At 36.7% G+C, this 27647-nt stretch overlaps 2 protein-coding genes across 4 annotated transcripts; both read left to right on the forward strand.

Moving 5' to 3' along the window:
* Positions 1–43: 43 nt before the first annotated feature.
* Positions 44–9437, forward strand: LOC138691439 (zinc finger protein 431-like). Its single transcript, XM_069813369.1, has 3 exons — positions 44–178; positions 1629–1710; positions 3762–9437. The coding sequence occupies exons 1-3, from the start codon at positions 49–51 to the stop codon at positions 4843–4845; spliced, it is 1296 nt and encodes a 431-aa protein (XP_069669470.1). The 5' UTR covers positions 44–48; the 3' UTR covers positions 4846–9437.
* Positions 9438–13783: 4346 nt separating this feature from the next.
* Positions 13784–27329, forward strand: LOC138691486 (zinc finger protein OZF-like). 3 transcript variants are annotated; one of them, XM_069813475.1, is made up of 4 exons: positions 13784–13985; positions 17729–17857; positions 21966–22048; positions 23236–27329. In XM_069813475.1, the coding sequence occupies exons 1-4, from the start codon at positions 13983–13985 to the stop codon at positions 24002–24004; spliced, it is 984 nt and encodes a 327-aa protein (XP_069669576.1). In that variant the 5' UTR covers positions 13784–13982; the 3' UTR covers positions 24005–27329. The 3 variants fall into 3 exon arrangements, with proteins under 3 accessions (XP_069669576.1, XP_069669562.1, XP_069669569.1); XM_069813461.1 differs by having other exon boundaries at positions 13785–14150; XM_069813468.1 differs by having other exon boundaries at positions 13785–14150; positions 23260–27329.
* Positions 27330–27647: the final 318 nt, after the last annotated feature.

Here is a 27647-nt window from a genome sequence, read left to right on the forward strand (position 1 = left end):
AAATTTTCGACAAATCTCTTTGTTTTTAATTCTCTTCAGGACAAAAATATGGTGTTACAACACATGGATGAAGTAAAGGTTGAAGACAAGGACTCAGTCTATCATCTCGTTTCAGACGTGAAATGTGAAACAGTTCTGCTTCCAAATTCTCCCACACTGAAGTCTGAACCTGAGGCAAGTAAAGTTTCAGAGTATTAAATTGAATTGGAAACATCATTATGAAATGATGAAGGATGGGTGGAGCGGAGAGAAATTATCTCCAGTACCAGGACTCGAACCTGGGATTTCAGCTCTACGTGCCGATGCTTTATCCACTAAGCCACACCGGACTCCAGTTCCGATGCCGGATTGAATCCTCTCCTGTAATCCGGTGTGGCTTAGTGGCTAAAGCGTCAGCACGTAGAGCTGAAAACCCAGGTTCGAGGCCTGGTGCCGGAGAGAATTTTTCTCCACTCCACCCATCCTTCATCATATGATAACGCAGAATTCCTGCACGAAAATATCATATGTACTTCGGTACACTACAATAATATTTTTATGCTCGACCATGCCAAAATGTAGTAATTATAAACCTGGTAGCAGCCCTTTAATGGACCTCATTAAAGTACACCTATTCATTAAAGTTCAGGTGTTCCATCAATCAGAAAACACCATTGTAGCAATATGAAAGCGCAAGTATCGATTATTCTCGGATATGCAATCGAAAGACAACTAGCGAAACATTACGGAGGCTGGAAATCCAATACTGTCGCAGAAGGTTATGTTCTGTTACTATAATAATTAGCGTTAATTATAAATAATATTCAAATAAATTCAATTTGTCATCTCGTTTTTCAATGTCTAAATCAATTTCAAGGTTATATCAAGATTAATGTTCATTTTACTCTCTAGATTATATCAAGGTCAATGACATTTGTGTCTCGGAAAAAATCAATACTTTCGCGTCTGCGCACATCTCACAATTTACGAGATATTGCACAAGGTCAGTTCCGCTCCCCAGTTGGATAAGAATAACATGAATACTTATGAATAATTTTGAAGTTAGAAATATGGTCGAGCATAAAAGTCGTATGAAACTTGCCTATAATGGTAATTAAGACGCTCGTATGGAAATTATGAAACGAGCGCAAGCGAGTTTCATAAACATACTCGCGTCTTAATTACTACCATTATAGGCTCGTTGCATAATGTACTATTATGAAAGTAAAACTGTTAGACTATGATTTTTTTTTGTAAACAACTCTAATACTAATATTTATCAGAAGGAAAATCATTTGTACATTTCTCTTACTTTTAGAAAATTTTTCTAAACCTCTTTCTTCCATACGCAGTCTTTTTATGTCTTCTAAAAAAATGCTGCTAAGTAAGGTAATGATGATTCCATGTTCTTATTAGTAATTTACAGGCAATTCGAACATGTTACATAATTTAATTTTTCACATAAATCAACCTAAAAAGTAAATATTGTAGAGCTGGGGAGAGGGGGGAGTCAGATCTCCTCTTATCCCCGCTAATGGGAGCCCATGAATGGTATTCTGTGTTCTTTTCTCTATTATATAAATAATCTTTTCGTTAGTTGCTGTTACATTTAATGTACAGTACATTTATTACACTTTTTCTGTAGGAAGAATCATGTGATACTGATAAAGTGAAGGAGGGCATACGGGAGATACCAGACGAGAAAACAGAGGATGATGACTCTTCTAGCAGGTGAGTGGAATGAAGAATGGACTTTTTGCTTTAAGCATTGCTTCTGCTGCTTTAGTAATGAAGTCACAATATCTGGTACCACATTCTACATTTGAGATATGGGTAAACTTCATATTTGTGAAATTTGTTTGACTAGAGTAATGAAGCGGTAACAACATTTCTCCTTCTCTTTATTAGACAAAGTTTGTATCTAAAAAAAAATTTCATTCAACCTCCAAAAAGTAACTGATACAAACTGAAAATGTGGAATATCAGAGATGCCTACTCATCATCATCAGATGGTAATGTTCCTGCAGAAGCAGGTGCAGCTCATGCTGTGTGTTCAATGGTTCATTGAACCATCTATGGTTTTATGTTTTTTTAAATCTTACGCTCTTGCACTCGTAAAAACCAAGAATATAATATGTTTTAGCCTTAATCTCCATAATAAAATTTTATTGAGTTGTGCTTAAATCGATGCGCAAGTTACTTGCCAAGTAGGAATTGCTAAGCATAGAATTGAACACCCTGGCCAGAGGTTTCAGTGAGAGAACAGAGAGGGAGTGAGGGGGTGTAATACAACATTCGCTACAACATTCTTGTAGCGACAGAGGCAGGAGTGAGGTTCCTACTGAACTGCTGGAGTGCGACCACTACACCCCTCACACTCTCTTTTGTACGGTAATTGCTCTGCTAAGGGGCCCGGCATGCATTCTTTCTACCCGTATTTAGTGTTAGTTCATCTTTTTTAAAATCAATTGAATGGTGTTTATTTCCTTACCTTAAGACTTACGATGTTCAAAATGACATTCGTAAGCTTTAATATAATGCCCACACCGGCGAAGAAGATGCTGAAATACGCGATCCAATTCCTGTCTTGAAATGCTGGAGATCACAGCTCGAATATTTTCTTGAAGTTCCTCTAATGTATGATTTAACATACCCATCCCCGGGCCTATCCGTCCGCCCGCCTATCTGCTGCTGTACAACACTGCTGGGTTTTCCTGCTATAGAGACCGGCCTATGACCCGCCTGGCTGCCGTGACCAGTTTGCGTCTTAAGGGGAGAGGATGGTATTTTTTAAAACTTTTTTCCTATTTGGTGTAAAATATTAATTTTTTGTATGTAGAGAGCTCATAGCTGTGGCAACTCAACCAAATAAAAAATATTTAGGGGCTCAAATTTGAAAAAAAAATATACCCAACGCAGGATTGTACTAAAACCGACATATCTAAACTGTTTTTAAACATAGATTCAAAGAGTTTTTGCAATGTATTTGCAAAAGCATGTTCTACAAACTGTCTGTAACAGAATTTTGATATTAGTCCCTACGTTTGTAAAATAAACAATTAAAATTTAATAACAATTTTCTGATTTGCTTTCTTGCATACAAACGGACGTATTTTTAAAATGAAATCAATTAACAAAATTCTGTTACAGAGAAAAGTTTCCTAATAATCTAAAGAACGTGTGTTCTAAATGTCATGCATGTATGTATAATAGTTCAAAAATTATATCCATTTTTGTCCGGCAATGTAGCAAAAAAATTAAGTTACTGGAAACCGATAAAAGCGGGTGTGTGATTTAAAAATCCATAGCGCAGAAAGTTTAAAAATGACGTCTCAACATACGATAAGGGCACAAATACCCACAAAATGTTATGCAATGCTTTCCACACATATCAAAGGGTATTTTAAAGAAAAAAAAATTTGAAAATTTAATTTACCGGAAACAACAATAAAAGTGGGCGAGTGATTTAAAAATCCATAATGCAGGAAGTTTAAAAATGGCGACTCAACATCCGGTAAGGGCACAAATACCCACAAAATGTTATGCTATGCATTCCACACATATCACAGAGTATTTTAAAGATTTTTTTTTTTTTTTTTTTTTTTTTGAAAATTTACTCATTTTTCACCAAAAAATACTATCCTCTCCCCTTAAGTTGAAGGCTCTGTACTAACCCTGCAGTATGTTCTGTGCCATACTCTATGTACAGATAATCTGTTTCCAGTGGATTCGTGATCAAAACTGGGCTCTAGTTATCAACACGCATTTTTTTTTTATTTCAGGGGAACGTTTCTGGAAAACCATAACAATCTTGAAAATCAAGAAAGTGAGTCATTGAAAATTTCAGCACAACACAATCGTTCCTGGTATAACCTAGAGGGTGAAATGGATATGGATGTGTTTTGTGACAGTTCTGATGACAGTACTCATGCAAATCAGTTCGAACTCGATACTCCAGACCGAAATCTTGTGCAACCTAGTGAAGATAACTCTCAGTTGAAGTATTTCAACTGTAACACCTGTGGAGAGATGTTTGAACAGACATATATCCTGGCACACTCATTAATTGACGCAGATGAAAACTTGTATAACTGCGACAACTGTACGAACAGTTCTCAAACAGAACAGGGTCAAGAATCTCAAACATTGATATACTCTGCTGAAAATGAAACTTACAATTGCGACGTTTGTAAGAAAACTTTTCGACAGATGAGTCATCTTGTAAGACACAAATTCAGCCATTCACGCTCGAAACCACACAAATGCGGCACATGTGGTAAGGCGTTTGTTCAGAAAAATAGCCTTGATGTACACCAGTTAATTCATTCAGGCGACGGACTACATAAATGCCCTGTTTGTGATAAGCCATTCAGTGGTCGTTTACTTCTCTTGAAGCACATGTTAAATCATACGGGCGAAAAGGCACACAAATGTGACATTTGCGCGAAGTCTTTCGTTAACAAACGCGTTCTGATACAACACAAATTGATTCACAATGGCGAAAAACCATATAAATGTGAAGTTTGCGGGAACTCTTACAGGGCACGGTCCACTCTAATAAAGCATTCGTTAACACATACGGGGGATAAACCATACAAATGTAATTTTTGCGACCAGAGTTTTAGACATCGCTATACTTTGACAGATCATGTATTAATACACACAGGCGAAAAACCTCACAAATGCGACATATGTGGTAAGGCGTTCATTCAGAAAAGTGCTCTCAATACACACAAATTGAGTCACACGGACGTGAAGCCATACAAATGCGAAGTTTGTAACAAAAGCTTTAGTGTGCGACCGGCACTATTAAAACACATGTTCACACACACAAGCGAAAAGCCTCGTCAAATGTGTGCAATGTAATAAAGCTTTCGTTCAAAGGAAGGCGCATTCACAATGAAACTTAAACATAACCATAACAGGAGTTTGCGGCCAGGTTATCAAATGGGATCATTCACATTGATTCACATAAACATTGCTGTTAGACGTTAACATGAAAGTTTGCAAACTCCAAACCAGCGAATAGGGATTATAAAGAATGGACACTTCGCGTCGGTATCTTTGATGTAGCCGGACTGATTTCAATGACCTTCAAGCCAGCTAAAGCGTGAGATTCGGCTTTCTCCCTAGAGTTGGCGCTGACATCACACCAGCTAGCAGTAGACACAGCGGAAATATAACACATATAATTAATACATCTAGGTACATTATGTACTCAAATAAAATAAATTGGATCCATAAAATAATAAATCCGTCATTAACTGTAATGTCTAGACTCTAGAGTTCCTTTATAATGAGAGTTGAGTCGTTGACCCCAACAACAATTAAAATATGTAATGATTTGATAGCGCTGAAAATGGAAAAACAAAACTCTTACGAGAAGTAAAACCATATACCTATGTTATATTATATACAAATATTAAACGAATTCGATACTTAATTTTATAATGTATTATATTGTTTTATAATATAATTTATTATATATTATCTGAAATATAAACAATTATTATTACAACTAGTTCGTCACTGAGAAATAAGGAAAAGCTGTTAACTTGAATTTATTTGAAGCAAAGCGTTACTGGATTATGCAATAAGGTAGGCGATGTTTGGATCCTGTGCCTCAACTCTATTCTCAATTATTATCTTAACCTATGCTCGATTACACTAACCTCTAGCGCTTGAAAGTAGAACTAAACGCTGGCGCACAGAGAAACAAAACACAGGCAAATTCGCTTAGTGTCTATTCTTTATAATCCCTATTCGCTGTCCAAACTTTCATGCTTATGCTTACGTGATTTACAAACAGTACACAATCGTGGAGCGCTGATGTATACGACAGAATATGAGGAAATGGTGTCGTTATGTTTCCATGGTTACCAAGTATCTTTGCGATTATGTTTATGTTGTTCCCATCGTGAATGTTCTTGATTTTACCGTAACGTTTACATTTTTAAGTTAACGCTTGCGTTATGTTTAATTTTCATTGTGAATGAGCCTTAACCCTTTGAGATAAATTAAAACATACTGATCAGAAGCGTTACAATTAATATGATATATGTGGCAAGTCATACATTCGAAAGAAAGGCCTGGTTTCACTCTTACTTATGTCTTTTAGAGGACCCAGAGGTTTATTGCCACCCTCAAATAAACCCGCCATCGGTCCCTATCCCGAGCAAAATGAATCCAGTCCCTACTATCATATTTCACCTCCATCAAATCTATTTTAATATTATCCTCTCATTTACGTCTCGGCCTCCCCAAAGATCTTTTTCCCTCCGGCCTCCCAACTAACACTCTACAGGGTGAACCAGAACTCTATCGACAAACTTTCACAGGATGTTCAGGGATGTTGCGGAGTGTTTTGATATAAGGAACGTACGGTATCCAGTGACTTATTACTGAGTAATGTGTTGATGTGTTTACTTGTAGCATGTCACTTGGACGGTGATAAGATCGGTTCTGATAGATTACAAAGGAAAATTAAAAAGGAATCAACTAAGTTCTACAAAGTAGGTAGTTAATATCATAAACTGTAATACAAACAATACAAAAATTACATGAGTAATGAAACAAACTTTAGAACAAAACGCATACCTGTTTGTTAAACACTTCTCTGTACAGTACACTGTGTACTCTTCACTTCGTTTAAAGCAGCTGTTCAAAATGTCGACCGCCATGATCTCTACAGACTCCAGTCGACACTGAAATGGATCTGGTTGCAAGGATTCTTGCAGCCGCTGAAGAGGTGCGCCAATCACTTGGATGCTAGAGCATATGCGACAGTCCATGGTGCATCGCTGTACTGTTCATCCTATATATGCATTTCTGAATTCACCCATATGTGCTGCATGTCCTGTCCATCTCAAATATCTGGATTTAATGTTCTTAATTATGTCAGGTGAAGAATATAATGCGTGCAGTTCTGCGTCCTGAAAGTTTCTCCATTCTCCTGTAACTTCATCCCTCTTAGCCCCAGATATTTTCCTGCTCACCTTATTCTCAAACACCCTTAACCTCTTTACTTCTCTCAAAGTGAGAGTCCACAACCATAGAGAACCGGTAATATAACCGTTGGCCTGGTTGCACACAAACTAATTAATACAGACGAAATACCTTAAAAAAAAAAACGGAACTTGTGAAAAGAGTTTTTAAGGTCCGTGTGTGTCACTAATAGAACATACACCAAGACATTTAGAACAAGCTTCACGAATGCCACGTTTATGAAAAGAGATTTAGAATCCGATATATTTTAATTGGTCCCGCGCCATGGCGTTGTGGTCTAAGGCATCCTGCCTAGGACTCGCGTTACGGAATGCGCGCTGGTTCGAGTCCTCATGGAGGAAGAAATTTTCTCATGAGTCCACACCTGTGGAGTAATGGTCAGCGCGTCTGGCCGCGAAACCAGGTGGCCCGGGTTCGAATCCCGGTCTAGGCAAGTTACCTGGTTGAGATTTTTTCCAGGGTTTTCCCTCAACCCAATACGAGCAAATGCTGGGTAACTTTCGGTGGTGAACCCCGGACTCATTTCACTGGCATTATCACCTTCATTTCATTCAGACGCTAAATAACCTTAGATGTTGATACAGCGTCGTAAAATAACCCAATAAAATAAAATAAAATAAAATAAATTTTCTCATGAAATTTTGGCCAGTGAATGGGACCGTTGCCCACCCAGCATCGTGATGCACTTGGGGAGCTACAATAGGTAGCGAAATGCGGTTGCGAATGCCAGCTATAACGGCTGGGGGGGATCATCGTGCTAACCACACGGTACCTTCATTCTGGTTGGATGATCGTCCACCTCTGCTTCGACATGTGGGCGTGAGGCCAGCAGCTGGCTGGTCAGTCTAGGCCCTTCACGGGCTGTAGTGTCACGGATTATTATTATATTTTAATTGAAACATCGTAACTCATACAGATGGAAAACTTGATACATGTGATCCTTGTGGTAAGAGCTTCATTAAGAAAACAAACTTGAACAAGGCATTGAAATGCAGCATTTTTGAGAAAAATAGACATTGGGTTACTCTAACAAGGCATATATACATCAACGCACTGACCAGAGGCCTTAGAAATGCGAGGTGTGTGAGGAGAATTTTCGGCATTGTGATACTTTATTAGATCATACACTTACAAGGGCAAGAAATGTAACAGATGTGATGTTTATGGCAAGATTTTCAAGCAGAAGAGCTTTGTATTAATTGACAATTCATTTGTCACACAATATGTCATTTGTGAGAATATTTTAGAGTCCGTACAGCTCAATTCGAACATCAACTCACAGAGAACAGAATCCTTAAAATGGTGTGTGATATTGCTTGAAAGAAAATAGTACATTATGCAACGAGCCTATAATGGTAGTAATTAAGACGCGAGACGAGCGCAAGCGAGTTTTATAATTTTCATACGAGCGTCTTAATTACCATTATAGGCAAGTTTCATACGACTTTTTATGCTCGACCATATTTCTAACTTGAAATTGTTCATAAATATTCACGTTATTGTTATGCGAGTGAGTGCAATAGCCTACCTCATAAATTGTGAGATGTGCGCAGACGCGAAAGTATTGATTTTTTTTTCCGAGAAACGAATGTCGACGACCTTGATATAATCTAGAGAGTAAGATAAACATTAATCTTGATATAACCTTGAAATTGAATTCGACATTGAAAAACGAGATGACAAATTGAATTTATTTGAATATTATTTACAATTAACGCTAATTATTATAGTAACAGAACATAACCTTCTGCGACAGTATTGGATTTTCAGCCTCCGTGACGTTTCGCTAGTTGTCTTTCGATTGCGTATCCGAGAATAATCGATACTTGCTACAATGGTGATTTCTGATTGGTTGAACAGATGAATTTTAATTAATAGGTGTACTTTAATGACATGCATTAAAGGGCTGTTATCAGGTGTATAATTACTACATTTCGGCATGGTCGAGCATAAAAAAATATATGCACATTAATTAAATAATATAGGCTATAATCGATAATCTCTATATGTAGCACAAACCATTCTTTGAGATGAAATTATTGCGTTGCTGAATTTAATTGACGCAGGCAGTTAGGCACGCAAGTGAAACGGTGTTAAGGACAATGTAAAATTGTAGCATAATCGTGCAGAAATACAAATATAAAATCAATAAAGGAGTGTTTGTCAATATACTAATATTTTTTGTTACAATGCTTATCAGCGTGTTGAATTGAGGGACAAACTACTCTAATGAAATTATATATCTTCCTTGTGTTTTTTGAATTTCTTACAGGTATTGGGTAACGTTGGTCATAATAAAATTTGTGATGAATTCGTATATAATATTATAAATGTTCAAAAACTTACATCACAGAAAGAATTTTGCTTTGTATTTGCAAGTAGATATAGGTATGTAGAAGTTTGTATTATACTAATTATATAAATACAATGAACGTATCACTTTTTTGTCGAATTTCTCTGGCTTTCTTTTCTTTTGTCATTCTGATTATATCAAAATGCGTACATATCGGTGATGGCTAACGTATACATATGTTAAGAGGAGAGGATGGTATTTTTTAAAACTTTTTTCCTATTTGGCGTAAAATATTAATTTTTTGTATGTAGAGAGCTAATAGCTGTAGGAACTCAACCAAATATAAATATTTTGAAAAAAAAAAAAAAAAAAAAGAATATTTGGGGGCCCAAATTTGAAAAAAAATATACCCAATTCAGGTTTGTACTAAAACCGATATATCTAAACCATTTGTAAAGATAGATTCAAACTTTTTTTTGCAATGTATTTGCAAAAGCATGCTCTACAAACTGTATATACAGAATTTTGATATTAGTCCCTACATTTGTAAAACAAACAATTAAAATTTAATGACAATTTTCTGATTTCCTTTCTTGCAAACAAACGGACGTATTTTTAAAATGAAATCAACTAACAAAATTCTGTTACAGAGAAACTTTTCCTAATAGTCTAAAGAATGTGTGTTCTAAATTTCATGCATGTATCTTCAATACTTCAGAAATTATATCCAAAACCGATAAAAGTGGGCGTGTGATTTAAAAATCCATAGCGCAGGAAGTTTAAAAATGAGTCTCGACATCCGATAAGGGCACAAATACCCACAAAATGTTATGCAATGCATTCCATACATATCAAAGAGTATTTTAAAGAATTTTTTTTTTTGAAAATTTAATTTACCGGAAAAAACAATAAAAGTGGGCGAGTGATTTAAAAATCCATAACGCAGGAAGTTTAAAAATGGCGACTCAACATCCGATAAGGGCACAAATACCCACAAAATGTTACGCTATGCATTCCACACATATCACAGGGTATTGTAAAGATTTTTTTTTTTAATTTACTCATTTTTCACCAAAAAATACCATCCTCTCCCCTTAAGAGAACTTTTTTTTTTTCCCCCAATGGATGGTCACAATCTTCACATAAAACATTATGCGAAGGGTAATTCGAAGGAAACATAATTTATTATTAAATTTGTTATGTAGTGTTCTTTCTATTTGTACTATGTCGTAACAACGTAGTGTTTTGGAGCACACATCCTCTCATTCTTATGTTTTTATGTCACTTCCTGCTACAGGTCTATTCCGGTTAAGCAATGACTGTCAAAATATTAAGCAAGCATTCTCTTCCTCTCGAGTTACCTTCGTGTGTACTGTCCAAATTTCACGAGAGGATCCCTGCGAGGGGAGTATTTACCTTGCGGGGTAAGAGGAGAGAGTAAGCCAGTAACTCAGCGTTCTTGAAGGAGCAGGTGGATAGGAGTGATGTCATTGGTCGGCTGGGACAAGCAAGGTTCAGTCAATGGCCGGCCGGTTCCGTGTTGGGGATGGGTTATACGAGTGGGGGAAAAACTAGCATTCCTTACTCGGATCTTCTCGTGAAATGCGAACTGTACGTTTCTAGTGTTTTTGTTTAAAATAAGTTTTTTCTTCTCTTTGCTATCTTCGTATATGTTATTACAGTCAGTTTTCTTAAGGGAATGTGATTGTTATGGTGTATAGAAAAATGGAAAAGTACAGGGTGATCCGTTTGGGTGCGGATAAAATAAGAACACCATAAAACATTTACTACTGAACTTTATTTGTTGAAGCTTTGTGCATACAACACTGAAAGATGGGAGATTCCTCAGAGCTCAACATGACCCCCATTGCGCACCCTGCACAACTCTAACGGTGATGCAATTCAGCCCATGTCCGTTGTAACATAAGAGAGGTTGTTGAAAAGTTACAGATCATTAATGTTCCTGGGTTTCTGTGAATAGACAATGTCTCTAACAAAACCCCACACGAAGAAGTCAGAAGGGTTTAGATCTGGGGAGTGTGGGGACAAAGCCAAGAGATAGCTGCTTCTCGTACTGGGTTTCGCCTGCGACCTCCTGCATGTTTTCAAATTATTATGATTAAGATGCAAGACAAGCAATTCAGTGCGACTAAGTGTTGAGCAATAATGATAATGATAATAATAATAATAATAATAATAATAATAATAATAGTCCACACCTGTGGAGTAACGGTCAGCGCGTCTGGCCGAGAAACCAGGTGGCCCGGGTTCGAATCCCGGTCGGGACAAGTTACCTGGTTGAGGTTTTTTCCTGGGTTTTCCCTCAACTCAATACGAGCAAATGCTGGGTAACTTTCGGTGCTGGATCCCGGACTCATTTCACCGGCATTATCACCTTCATCTCATTCAGACGCTAAATAACCTAGATGTTGATACAGCGTCGTAAAATAACCCAATAAAATAAATGAATTAATAATAATAGACTAATAATAATTTTATGTATGGTATTTGCTATCATCAGAAATCTTAATTCGCATTCTGTTGGCAGAGATGTAATAGAACATCAGTGTCTGATTGAGAGGAGCATATTGCTTTGCATGTTATCCTTTGCCGGTGCCTGTTTCCGTAAATATTGCGAGTTTGAGATGAAATCCTCCTTTGGTACAAATAATATGACCGCCGGCGAAAGACAAGCATTTTTCTCGTAGGAGAGCAATACAATGCTAGAGCAGTTCACTGACGGCCATAATTATTTGTAGTAAAATAGGATTCTACCAATGATGAAGGATGGGTGGAGCGGAGAAAAATTCTCTCCGGCACCGGGACTCGAACCCGGGTTTTCAGCTCTTTGTGCTGATGCTTTATCCACTAAGCGCGGTACATTACAATAATATGGTATGCGTAAATAATCACTTAGTGATTTAAGACGGCACTTATTCCGTCGGATCCCGGCCACTTCGTCACTCGTAATGAGTGCACCTCTGTACATAGTGTGTTGGACATTGTGCCACTGTCACACATCTGTGACACAGTGCATGAGGGTTGGCCACCAAAGGGAAACTACGAGGTAGAAGTTGAACTGAGAGGATTCAATCCGGCATCGGAACTGGAATCCTATGTGGCTTAGCCTAGTGGATAAAGCGTCAGCACGTAGAGCTGAAAACCCGGGTTCGAGTCCTGGTGCCGGAGAGAATTTTTCTTCGCTCCACCCATCCTTCGTGATATGATAACGCAGAATTCCTTCACGGAAATATCATATGTACTTCGATACATTACAATAATAGGATTTTACCAAGTTACGTTGGATTATGGTAGAAGAGGTGATAGATAAGTGATACGATGTTGAGCAATGATACAAGGTTTAGAGTACCTAGGTTAGATGAGGTGATGGGTAACTGACAGAAGGCGGGGAATGTGACAAGGCTAGGGTGGATTGGATGAGGGGATAGTTAAGTAACAAGAGACCGAAACCTGTGATAAGATTGGAGTGGGTTAGATGAAGGGATAGCTAAGTGACAGGAGACCGAAGAATGTGACACGGTTAGTCAGAGATGTCATTTATATTAGCTACATGGATGCCCATCTTTACTTTACCGAGTTGGGGATTGGTTTGTTTGAACCTGTGAATATGGAATCGAAGTGTTATTTTTGGACGAAATTTCCTAATTTCCTCATCAGCCGGCTATTAAGTCGTAAAACTTTACAACTATAAATTAGATGTGGCCAGAAGCAGCAGTACTTTGAAATCGCAAGGATGAGATTTTTAAGCCATTTTGATAATCACACATAACTCTTCTGAGTGTTATTGCAATTTTGTGTTTGAAATTTTGATATAAATGTTATGTGTTAAGTTGGTTTAACCTCCTAAAATTTTTGGGGTTCTTTCTTGAATATCGGAATAATAATAATAATAATAATAATAATAATAATAATAATAATAATACTTACTCACTTTTAAGGAACCCGAAGGTTCATTACCGCCCTCACATAAGCCCTCCATTGGTCCCTATCCTGAGCAAGATTAATCCATTCTCTATCATCATGTCCTACCTCCTTCAAATCCATTTTAATATTATCTCCCCAAAGGTCTTTTTCCCCTCGGCCCTCCCAACTAACACTCTATATGCATTTCTGGATTCGCCCATACGTGCTACATGCCCTGCCCATCTCAAACGTCTGGATTTAATGTTCCTAATTATGTCAGGTGAAGAATACAATGCGTGCAGTTCTGTGTTGTGTAACTTTCTCCATTCTCCTGTAACTTCATCTCTCTTAGCCCCAAATATTTTCCTAAGCACTTTATTCTCAAACACCCTTAACATAGTAATATGTTCCTTTCTCAAAGTGAGAGTCCAAGTTTCACAACCATAAAGAACAACCGGTAATATAACTGTTTCAATAATAATAATAATAATAATAATAATAATAATAATAATAATAATAATAATAATAATTCCTTCTCTCCATTGCTTGTGTATTTTGCACTTCCGGTATCACGGCTATGTTGATGTCCTACCAACCAAGCTGAAGTGCTGAACATGGAATGGAGTTTTAAGTGTAGTTCCGCTATAGTTATATTTATTCATTTTGTCACCTCATTTCTTTTTTACTTGTCCCTAAATTGTTCTATGAACAGTAGGAAGTAGGATATGTTAGTAGGCCTATGCAACTGTTAAGTGTGGATATATATACACAGCTTTTATGAATGGTAATTAAACTTTCAATTAGAGACAAAATATCATTTTGCTATCATAAATGTGAGTAATGTGGCAATACTAATCGGGTTGTGATCAAGATGGAATCAGAAGTTGACCCGTTGGCTCTACAAACAAATGATAACACTGATTTAGAAGAGAAGAAGCCTTTGTCTGAGGTATATTGAAACTACTATCTATTATCTGTAGTGACTTTTGTGACAATATGTCAAAGCGCCTGTATTACGTGCTCATACTACAAGCAATACAAATCCAATAAAGTTCACTTTCTGGCAAGATAAAGTATAATTATCGCTCTTAAGGAAATGTGAGGGTTCTTGGCAGTACGCACTGCAGGCGCTTCCACATCCTTGATATACAGGCCGGATGTAGATAGAGTGCCGCCCCTAGGCAGTGCTAAAATTTGCCGCCCCCTCCAACTCTCACAAACAGTTTATGAGCAGCTATTGGGAAAATCGCAGTAAGCAGAACGTACAAGCTCCGCCCACGACCCCTTCCACTTTTCCCCTACTAGCTCATCAGACACTCTACGTGATAAGCGAGTGTTGTGTCGAATACACGTTTCATGTGGGTGGGGATGACTTCCCCTACTGGCGTTCTTTTTATTGCGATTTATCCCAGCTATTATAAAGGTCATGTTTCGTTTAAATTAGTTTTAAATGAAATGTTACAATAAATTACTGGAATCAAAATACATGCATCTTACTTGTTAATTATAATAGTACATTATGCAACGAGCCTATAATGATAGTAATTAAGACGCAGGTATGTTTATGAAACGAGCGCAAGCGAGTTTCATAATTTTCATACGAGCGTCTTAATTACCATTATAGGCAAGTTTCATACGACTTTTTATGCTCGACCATATCTCTAACTTGAAATTATTCATAAGTATTCATGTTATTCTTATCTGACTGGGGAGCGGAACTGACCTTGTGCAATATCTCGTAAATTGTGAGATGTGCGCAGACGCGAAAGTATTGATTTTTTCCGAGACACAAATGTCATTGACCTTGATATAATCTAGAGAGTAAAATAAACATTAATCTTGATATAACCTTGAAATTGATTTAGACATTGAAAAACGAGATGACAAATTGAATTTATTTGAATATTATTTACAATTAACGCTAATTATTATAGTAACAGAACATAACCTTCTGCGACAGTATTGGATTTCCAGTCTCCGTGACGTTTCGCTAGTTGTCTTTTCGATTGCATATCCGAGAATAATCGATACTTGCGCTTTCATATTTCTACAATGGTGTTTTCTTGGAACACCTGAACTTTAATGAATAGGTGTACTTTAATGAAATCCAATAAAGGGCTGCTACCAGGTGTATAACTACTACATTTCGGCATGGTCGAGCATAAAATTTCTTTCGCACTCTCTTCACAGAGAAAGCATTGATGATGTCAGCAAAATCTATTTGACGAAAAACATCAGACTCGATGCAAAGAAACATATTCATTGTTGAAACAAAATTGATTTGTAAAAGGCAGGCTGTGGTTTATTTTTAAGCATTGGTTTTCTTGGTGGTATAATAAAATTATTACGAGTATTTTTTATTTCGATAGGAAGTATAAAGTAAATTGAAAAATAAACTTCAATTAGTACTATACTGCTCACAGCTGTCATTTTAGCTTTAGTAGCATACCCCTTAGTATTTTCTCCCCTTCTGCTAACAACGCCATATCATCAGCAAATCCTATGCACTTTAATTTTCTCCCTCCTGTTAAATACAATATTACAATAATAATAAAAAATAAATAAAGGGACGCAAAAAAGTTGTAAATGACGGGGAAACGTTCATTGCGGGAATTTAAAAGCGAGATTCGACTGTAATAACGTACATAAAACAGCTTTTAACTGGATTTATTACCCATCTCATTTTGTTGTTTAAGTGCTAGTGTTAATATTTTACCGTGTTATTTATTACCTTGGCTAGGATCGACTCAAAGCTCGTCAGAGTTTAGCAATTATTGTCTATTGTCGCACGAAGTTTGTAGCGGATATTTTTAGAATTCTGTTTACAGTGGCGTAACATGAAATTGTGAGCAGGGAAACCTAACTCAAATAATTGTCTTTCATGTATGAGAAAACGTATTGCAAAAATATAGTCTTAAAATAAATAGTACTCAATGTCAAATCAGCAGTCCGAAGATTGGTTGGAACCTCGTAAGTAACAGCAATAAGGCATCATCTCAAATGGTACATAGTAGGCCTAAAATATGATTTCATGGTTTACAGATATCTCAAACAAATAAACATAACGTTAGCCCACTCCCTGTCATATTTAGAGAAATCACAATATTAACGACCAATAGATACAGTACCGGTATTAGTATCATTACGTAAGTATGCGTCCGTCTTTTGGTTGTGTCCTTCATTGACAGCAAGGGAGTCGGTCGTTTGTTTTTTAAATCATACTTCTGTTCGTAAGTCAGTCTTGATAATGGAATTGTCCTAAAAAATTCAAGTAAATTAGTGTCCGGAACTGTTATTCACTCATTATTTATTATATCAGCCACAATGCACACTAAAGGTAAGCGTTCACTACATCGTATCGCACTCATCGGACAAATCGCACGGATCGGAAAAAGACTATCTTTGCTGTAATTATTATGTAACCGCTTTCACTACATCGTATCGCACGCATCGCCTCTCGGCAAATCCGTCCACGTGTCTCGGATGAGCAACTTTTCCGATGCGTGCGATCATGGCCTTCTTTAATAAATCAATTTTAATTGGTCAACTGTTACTATTATGTTGTGCCATGTTCAGTGTCGCGCCAAAATGGCAGACGGAAAACTTATTTCGCGTGTAGAAAGTTGCGAAGAATTATATAATTTGAGGCGTTCCCATTACAGTAATCAAGCCGTTTCTTGCAAATATATTATGTAACAATATTTCTTTCGTTTCTTCCTCCTCAATTAAGACGCATGAAGCAATTACAAATTCTTATTCGCTAACAGACTTAATTAATAGACCTAACCTCAACTCCTCTGCTTTCAGCAATGTCAATATCGTACGACGTGATGTTTTAAGCAGCTGATAGGGGAATCCGATGAGGCGATGAGGTGGAGCCGTTACAGTGAACGCACTGCACTTAAAATATCCGTTGCGTGCGATTCGTACGAGGAGTGCGATACGATGTAGTGAACGCTTACCTTAACACTTCAATTGAACACAACTCACGAAAGAAATAACTCTGAAACTAAATTCTTTTCAATGTCAAAGCTAGCTTCTTGCGAGTCTTACGATCAGGGTAGTTTAAAAGTTAGAAAGGGATGGAAAATCTGCGGAGTGGATTAAACAGAAGAATGCGTGGAAGAAACGAGTCTTGGAGGGGATTGGAAGCTGGTGTGTGCAGGCTTCATGTTTACTGCTGCATCACAAATCATCCTGAGCTGCCGCATCACAACATTTAACGCGTAAATATAAATTGCGTTGTTCATAAACTGCAGGTTTATTATGGAGTTATTAAATGGGAAAGCTGAGGTTTTTAGCTTACATTGACGCTACGCCACTGACTGTTTATACAAACAGCTACGAGTGCAATCAGCCATTATGCAACTGTTAATGTTTGGTCTCCTCTTCAGTGTATTTTTGACTCATAATTTCTTGCCTGTGCTGCGAGTACTGCCTAAGCAGTGAAATATGGAATCAGAGTGCAGCCTGTAAAACTTGTATAATGTCTGAATTACTCTTTTGTGGTGTCTCTGTGTACTCTAGGAACTGAATCCGCACTCAACTCAGATAAAGATAGAATGCGACGGCCACAGCTATGATCTCATATCACGGGTTAAATTAGAAGAAACTGCAGTATCAGCTACGTTACCCATGGTGGCGTGTGGAGCTGAGGTGAGTTTGGCCCTTAGGTTGTGTTGGCTCTTTTTTTAATATGAAAATTTATTGTGGTCATTAGACCATCTCTATACATCCTTCCCCCAATGTTTTTTTCCCATACTGAAAACTCTAATACTTCTCAGTATCCTTATATTATTTATTTCTTTGTTTCAGTATGTCTTAGATTAGAAATGTGATTTTATTCCATTGTATTGATATAATGAACTTTAAACACCGGTACTCTTTGTTTTAAATATATTGGCTATTCCATCTCAAATCGACCGAAATACAGAGAAAATTGACCTTGCAATTTCTAAATACAATGAATCTTTTTCTGTCCGTAGACAACTATGATACAATGCTTTGTGCAAAGTTTGAGGCATCAGAACTTCATAGTGTTTAAATAAAAAATATTTAAATTTATCGTATTTTCATAAAATTAGCAACATTAAACTGTTGTGGCTCCGAAACCCTTTCACCCAATGATCAAAATCATGGTTTATTTTGATGCTGAGAAATTAAAGTTTATATTGACATGTAAACAGTTTTTCTTACTTTTCATGGAAATGGAGAAATTTAGATTTTTCTTCATTAAGACGCCTTTGACCACGAAAAAATATTTTAAAAATATATGGTTAGATTCCGCATTGAAAGTACAAATAAACACATATTTTTTACTGATGGTATGTTGATAAGAAAGTATTGAAAATATCAAATAAAGAAAATAAATAGCACGCGCGTGAAGTAACCATCTAACTGTGAGACGGGAGCTAGCCGAGACAAGCAAGGCCAGGAGACAAACACGTGATGTTTCGTCTAGTAGCGCATAGCTGGGTTAGCTTTATCACAAGTTTTCATAAACACAGGAGTAAAATGACGCCCAACGCTCGCTTATCTTCAGCTCTCGGCCAGTGAGTGCAGTACTGCGCCGTTCAAGTCTAGGCGTGTGAAAATAATTTATTTAATACCCTCGAAACTTATTGCCGAGCCACTAAGCAAACAATGCCGAATCCCTCTTAATAATGCAAGGTTTTTTCTCAATATTTTTTACATTTTTACAAATTGGCAAAAAGCCTAAAAGTAAGTAAAATCAGATTATCTGTCTCTCTGTATACAATAAAAATAAGTATTACTTCTCATCATAACCTACTAAATGTCAGCTTCAAAATGAGCTCCCGTTCAATGTTCTGCAGTAAATGGTTCCAGAGTTCTGAGCGCTCAAAAAGGCTTGTTTTTATAAAATACGCTAAATTTGTCGCTCAATAGTAAGAAAACCGTTTGACTTTTGATAGTATATTTTTGAAAATGCACTGTCCTCAGCACCTCGTATAAATAGGGAAAAAATTAGAGTATTAAAAAAATGCGAGGTTTTTTACTGATCGATTTCATATGGAATAGCCCATATACATCCTTCCCCCAATGTTTTTTCCCGGAATGAAAACTCGAATAATTCTCAGTATCCTTATATTATTTGTTTCTTTGTTTCAATATGTCTTAGATTAGAACTGTGATTTTATTCATTGTTTTGATATAATGAACTTTAAACACCGGTACTCTTTGTTCTACACATATAAATATATATATATATATATATATATATATATATATAGTGTTCTGTCAAATGTTAGGTCTTTCACTACAAACCCAGCATTCTCCAATCTTTCCCATTTTCCGCCTTCCTCTTAGTCTGCGCATGTGATCCATTTAAGTTATTTTAATGTCGTCTATCATGTGATAAGTTCTTCTGCCCTGCACTTTTCTCCCGTTCACCATTCCTTCCAGTGTATCCTTCAATAGGCACTTTGTTTTCACCAGTGACCAAACCACTTCCTTTTTCTCTTTTTGATCAATTGAAGGTTTCAGAACCATAGTGAGCCAAGCGCTATTTACTAAAACCGTAGAAAACAAGGGTTAAAATGAAGTTATTACTATAATTAAATGGAAACATACAGCAAGTAATATAAAGTATGCACATTAAAACTAAAAGATATGTCAATCTTCATTAAACTGTGTTGTTCACTTAACTTTAACCCTTGCTTTCTCCGTTTTTAATGAATGGCGCTTGGCCCACTATGGCTCTGAACCCTTCAATTTCAGCATCTTTTTTCTTCACCTATTCTTTCCAACACAACTTCATTTCTTATTCTGTCCGTCCATTTCACACATTCCTTTCTTCTCCATATCCACATTTCTAGTCGCTTCTCTTCACTTTATCGTAATGTCCATGTTTCTGTTCTATACAACGCCACACTCCACACTAAGCACTTCACTAGTCTCTACCTTACTTCTTTTTCCAGAGATCCGCAGAAGATGTTCCTTTTTTTATTAAAAGCTTCCTTCCTGATTTGTGTAATTTTAAATTAATATTTTTATTGTCCTGATGTAAATCATCAAACAAAGTATGGAATAGTCCTCGAGTCTGTCTTCCAAAACTAATGGATGAACTCAAATTCTTCTTCTATTTTTACGTGTATTCTTTCTCCGTATGGGCAAATTTGCCAAAAGTATATCTCCTTCTACGTCCATGTTCACTGAAAGACTGAAAAATTCTCTATAAAAATTTAGCAGCGCCACTAAAGTTGCCTCGTCTGAAGAGACCCTAACATCAGGCGAACGTGGTGTCAGCAGACCAACAGATTGATTTAACTGTCAAAGTAACTGGATATTGTTGTCATTGTCTCTTCGGATGTATGGCAAATCGTCCCATCTTGCTGAAAATATCCTGTCATTCCACGTCAGTGAGTTGCTCCACAAACTGTATGAATATCTTCAGATTCTGTTAATATGATATGATATGATATGATATGATATGACATGACATGACATGATATATGATATGATATGATATATGATATGATATGATATATGATGATATGATATGATATATGATATGATATGATATATGATATGATATGATATGATATGATATGATATGATATATGATATGATATATGATATGATATGATATATATGATATGATATATGATATGATATGATATATATGATATGATATGATATGATATGATATATGATATGATATGATATATGATATGATATATGATATGATATGATATATATGATATGATATATGATATGATATGATATATATGATATGATATGATATGATATGATATGATATGATATATTTCGTCACAGCACTTCTTTACATGTAATGGTGTACCTCACATTTCTGTATCCGGTGCCACCATTAACATATTATTACAATAACATATTATTTGCAGTACAAATCTACACAAATACTCCCAATTACACTATGTACCTTTTTTGTTACTTGGTCAATCTTCCCTTCAGTATTTCTCCTACATTTCATTTGCTATTCTCTATTTGTTCATTAATCCTAATATATCTAATATTGTATACTCCTTTCACACCCCCCGTTTCCTCTAACTACTATTCACTGAAATCTCAAATTCAATTTATCTCTATAAATTATCATATTGAATTATTTGACCTATTTGTTCTTTGACCTTTTATTCATTTACTGTTCCAACGTTCAAATGTTAGTACTAATTTTATGCTGACACTTGTTCACTTCTCTTAACCCTTTCTCACTATTATCACTCATTCCTATTTGCGCTCACTTCCACTTTCTCACTAGTCTGCTTACACCTAATCCTTTGTCACTATTCTCACTTCGTATAAATACTTATATTTTATTCTACACATCTGCTTATACACTTCCTCTCTCCCCTATACTTCTCGATCTTTTCCAGTTTGACTTTACTTGCACTTTTTGATCAGATCCCCAATTTTTTTTACACATATCAAATATCTCTGCTAAATCCTCAACTGTTGCAGGTTCTGACCTTTCATTACTGTTCGTCTCTGCCTTATTTCTGTCTTTGTCTTTCTTTCTATTTATTTCTTCTTCTATTCCTCTTTCATTTCCCCCCCCACGCTTTCACTTTCACATACTAGATTTTCACTTACACCTGCACCCTTATTCTTTACACTGTTTCCTTCCCTATCACTTCCTAACTCTTGGTTTCTCTTTTTATCACCCCTCGCCTTTTTTCTAGCGCCCGTGTTGTTTGTTCCGTTATTGAGTTTCTGTTAATGTAAATTCAGCCATCATTCTGTTTTATTTGCTCTCCGTCTGTAGGAAGAGTGGCGTGACTTGGACACAGTGAAGAAGGAGGTGAAGCTCCAAGTAGAGGCAGAGGAGAACAAGGATTTGACCGAAAGGTGAGTGTGGTGTGCTTCATTATAATGACGCCACATGGCGTTATCTAGCATTGTGTTACGATATTCTGTGCTACATGCATGTAAGTAACTATTGTTCATATGAACGACGCAACATATTTTTCCAACATGAGACATGTATTAGTATATCCCATTAAATCCACCGCTATGGAGTGACAGTTAGTATGTCTGATCGTGCAATGAGCGGTCCCGGGTTCAAATCCTTATCGGAACAAGTTACCTGGATTAGGTTTTTTCTGGGGTTTTTTCGCCAACCCATTAACAGCAAATGGTGGGTAACTTTCGGCGTTTGAACCTGGACTCATTTCTCCTGCCTTATCACCTTCATTTCAGTTAGACGCTAGATAAGTATCGTTATTGATAAAGCGTCGAAAAACCAATTTAAAAATTATATTCTGTTAATGTATTTCTCCCTGCAACAAAATATTTTCGTGAACAAAAATATTACTTCTACAACCATCAAACATTTTTACATGATCATCAAATGAACGAATCAACTCCCTTTCACCCGCACCCCAAATCTCTCAGCATGATACATCTCTCTCCTTTCTTACACCACACAGACAGTGTACACAGTGTTGCCACATGAATAATCTCAGTTGACATCGTACATTTTAATAATAATGTTTTATTTTCGCTGGCAGAGTTAAGGCCATAATCGAAAATGAAATCGAAAGATAACGAGGGAAACGTCACGGAGGCTGGAAATCCAATACTGTCGCAGAAGGTTATGTTCTGTTACTATAATAATTAGCGTTAATTGTAAATAATATTCACATAAATTCAATTTGTCATCTCGTTTTTCAATTCTAAATCAATTTTCAGGTTATATCAAAATTAGTTCATGTTATTCTCTAGATTGTATCAAGATCAATGACATTATTGTTCCTCGGAAAAAATCAATACTTTCGCGTCTGCGCACATCTCACAATTTACGAGCTATGCACAAGGTCACTTCCGCTCTCCAGTCAGTTACGAATAAAATTAATACTTCTGAATAATTTCAAGTTAGAAATATGGTCGAGCTTGCGCTCGTTTCATAAACAAACATACTCGCGTCTTAATTACTATCATTATAGGCTCGTTGCATAATGTACTATTAATGCATTAATATAACTTATACATTTTAATATTAGTGTAAATGGTTATTTATTATGGATATTTTATAGACTGATGGTCAACTTTCATCATAGCATTGCAGTTACCCAAGGAAGGATTGCATCATCAGAGTTGGACAGTATTACACATGAAGAGAACACAACTGTATGTGAAATTTCCAAGAATTCACTTTCGGGGGAAGAACCTGTGCAGACTCCTGCAGACGGGAAGCAGTTCAAATGTGATATCTGTGAAAGGTGTTTCTCGTTTTCGTCGAGGCTGAAAAGACATTTAGTCACGCATACAAACGAAAAACCTTTCCAATGCGATATCTGTGGGACATACTTTTCGCATAAAAAAGGTTTGAAACGGCATCTGTTCAGTCATACTGGCGAAAAACCATTTAAATGCGACGTGTGCAATAAACGTTTCTCGCTGTCGAGTCATCTGGTTACGCATGGATTCCAGCATACGGACGAAAAACCGTACAAATGCGATTTCTGTGGAAAGAGTTTTGTGCAGTCGTGGAACCTAGTAACTCATTATCGTCAGCATACCGGCGAAAAACCTTTCAAATGTGATGTCTGTGAAGCTTCTTTCTCTCATAAAGCAAGTTTGAAAAGACATGTACTCCAGCATATCGGTGAAAAACCGTTTAAATGTGATGTCTGCGGAAAGGGTTTCTTGCAGTCGTCTATCCTGAAAAATCATGAACGCCGACATACTGGCGAGAAACCATTCGAATGCGACATCTGTGGAAAATGTTTTTCTCTCAAGAAAAATCTGAAGACTCATGCATTCAAGCATGCAATCCAGAATGCATTAAATGTTTTTCCGTAAATTGTTTTGTATCAAAATCCATGGACGCCTACACACATGTAGGCTGACCACATGTACTGTTTTGAACGCGACAGTACCCGTCGTACCAGTACCAATACCAGTCAATTACCCGACCTTCCCATCATTCGATAAGAAATCTCACTTTCTTCCTGTTTTAAAAAATGCTATCGTTATATTGGGCTGATTCAAAAGTTCGTAGCATTTTTCGGCGTGACAAAAATTTTTATTTGAGATGAATAAAAGAGGAATTAATCAGTAATATATTCTCCCACATTATTTATGACATCCAGACCTGTGGAGTAACGGCTAGCGCGTCTGGCCGCGAAACCAGGTGGCCCGGGTTCGATTCCCGGTCGGGGAAAGTTACTTGGTTGAGGTTTTTTCCCGGGTTTTCTCTCAACCCAATATAAGCAAATGCTGGGTAACTTCAGGTGCTGGACCCCGGACTCATTTCACCGGCATTATCACCTTCATCTCATTCAGACGCTAAATAACCTAAGATGTTGACAAAGCGTAGTAAAATAACCCACTAAAATAAAAAATATATTATCTGTGACTCTGCCAACGCTGGGGTAGTTTTCCGATTCCGCGTCTGAAGAAATCTGCTGGTTTGGAGTTAAAGAAGTTTCTGAAATGAGCTAAAAACGTCTGGACTCTCAAGACTCTTGTATTATTGTAGAATTTATTCTTTGCCTTTCAGGAAGTATAGAACCTGTTGAAAGAATATTTTGTTAATTAACAGTACATAGTAAAGCCAAGTCGTACAATACCAGTCATATTTCCCAACCTTCCTGTCATTCTACAGGGTGTCTCTAAATTATACCGACAAAATTAGAGAGCAGGTAGATAACCTTCGTGGAAGCATATTTTGTTAAGGAACCCATGGGCTGCGACGCTTCGTTTCAGTGCAAGAAGGAATTACAGGTGGGCATAAAGTAAATAGGTATGTCCAAATAACAAGCGATTCTGTGTCACATGATTCTGTGTGTTAATCCAAACAAAGAAAAAATACGTACAGAAAAACGAAACCAACGACACAATAAACTGTACTGAACATTACAACAGAATGAGTGCAGTACAAGTACTAAACTACGGAGACGAATAACACGGATAACAAGAGATCGTACCAATGGAAGTAAACAAACGTGCTGTAATCGATACCAAATGATACTGGGCTCCGGACGTAAACAAACCGGGTGATAGTAGTAATGACACACCCCTCTTGGACTGAAAAGAGTGATTATCCGTTCCCGCCTTCTTGCAATGAAACGAAGCGTCGCAGCCCAGGGTTCCTTAACAAAATATGCTTCCACGAAGGGTATCTATCTGCTCCCTAATTTTGTCGGTCTAATTTAGAGACACTCTGTATAAAAAATCTTACTTCATTAGTTGCAAGGTAATAATTATTGTGTCAAGGAATGTAGGAAGTTTTATGGTGAAGTGTTGACAGATCGAAATTTTCTTTGTAAGATTACTTCATCAGAGAAATATTCAAGGTACGATCGAGGTGTAATACATTCCTCCTCTGCATGTCTGCCTAAATTTTTGTATGATTTCTGTCACTGAAGAATAGTGGTAAGATGCAATATGTTCATGTAACAAAACTTTTTTTTTACTCTTTTCTTGAATACAAAATATCACAGCGAATAGGGATTATAAAGAATGGACACTGAGCGAAATTTCCTGTGTTTTGTTTCTCTGTGCATACGCTAAGATAATAATTGAGAGTAGAGTTGAGACACAGGATCCAAACATCGCCTATCTTATTGCATAATCCAGTAACACTTTGCTTCAAATAAATTCAAGTTAACGGCTTTTCCGTATTTCTCAGTGACAAACTAGTTGTAATAATAATATTTTATATTTCAGATATAAATTATATTATAAAATAATATAATACATTATAAAATTAAGTATCGAATTCGTTTAATATTTGTATACAATATAATACAGGTATATGGTTTTACTTCTCGTAAGAGTTTTGTTTTTCCATTTTCAGCGCTATCAAATCATTACATATTTTAATTGTTGTTGGGGTCAACGTCTGAACTCTCATTATAAAGGAACTCTAGAGTCTAGACATTACAGTTAATGACGGATTTATTATTTTAAGGATCCAATTTATTTTATTTGAGTACATAATGTACCTAGATGTATTAATTATATGTGTTATATTTCCGCTGTGTCGACTGCTAGCTGGTGTGATGTCAGCGCCAACTCTAGGGAGAAAGCAGAATCTCACGCTTTAGCTGGTTTAAAGGTCATTGAAATCAGTCCGGCTACATCAAAGGTACCGACGCGAAGTGTCCATTCTTTATATCCCTATTCGCTGAATATCATATAAACCGTATCCTGTTTTTGTGTGAAAGAAATCTGCTGTGCCTACTTTTGTGGATAAAGTTTATTGCTATCGGGAAAATTCAGTCGTGAACTGCAACATACTGCTAGGAAGGTATTCACATTGGATGAGTATGAAAAGTGTTTCCAGTATTTTATATATTTTGAAAGTCATAAACGTTACCATTTTTGCAAGAAACCTCCAAATGCGATCTCTATGGTGTTTCAGACATGTATCCTAAAAATCCAAGTTTGTGAAACTTGATTCACTGAGTCCAGAGAGTTAAAAAATCATAATTGCCTGCCTACTGGCGAGAAAACATGTGAATAAGATCTCTATAGAAAGTTATCGAGGTGTCTCACAAGTATTTGAAGAAGGGCATAGCTTTTGATACTGTTATTAAATTTCGTACAGATTGAAACGCATTGATATATGCAGAAATCATTCTGGAAAATTGATATAGGCCCCCCTATCTTCAATGCATTTTCTTGAGTAACAGTATAACGCATGCTCAGAAAAGTTCTCTGTCTCTCTCTCTCGTTCTCTCGCTCCTCCTCTATCCTCCCCTCTCCCCCTCTCTCCCTCTGGTCCTCTCTCACGTGACTGATGTCGCTCTAGGGGAGGTGAGAGAAAATTCGTAACTCTGGCGAATATTACGTGTTTAGGGAGGAGAGGTGAATTCCTTCTTTACATAGCTGATTGCTTTCTCAGAAATAAAATTTTCCGAATATGCAAATTGGGAAAATATTTCGAACATAATTTAATGGGAATTGCTATATAGCCTAGTGATTTGTGACGTTTCTACACATTCATGAAGTACAGGATACTCGTTGAGAGTAATATAATATTTATGTTGGTACTTTGTATGTCTGTCTGTATTTAAATGTTAAACCTATATCTCTTTGTTTATTATTTTATGTTACAAGTTTACATTCACAAGTCATACTTACTGTACATGTCTTCATTAAAATAAATTTTGAAAGTTAACACTAGTAAATTGAATGAAAATATTGCCATTAACCTATGATGCACTGACTTGCATAGCCTTGTTTTCGGAATCACAGCTGTGGTGGTTTAAAGAGTGACGCACAAGGCGTTGGAATAAAAAAAAAAAGGAACTGAACATTGAATGGATGTGTACACTAGCGCATAGGTAGTTCTGGTAATTTTGGAAGTTAATTCACGTATAAATGTTCTTTATTGTTACAAAATAAAAGTTAGACTTAACATTGCCTCACAAACTTTTTATGTCACGAGCCGCCACTACAGGAAGGAGCATCCGTCCCGGTTGTGAAGACTGTTTCG

The sequence above is a fragment of the Periplaneta americana genome, chromosome 2, assembly GCF_040183065.1.
Source record: "Periplaneta americana isolate PAMFEO1 chromosome 2, P.americana_PAMFEO1_priV1, whole genome shotgun sequence".
Lineage (NCBI taxonomy): Eukaryota > Metazoa > Arthropoda > Insecta > Blattodea > Blattidae > Periplaneta > Periplaneta americana.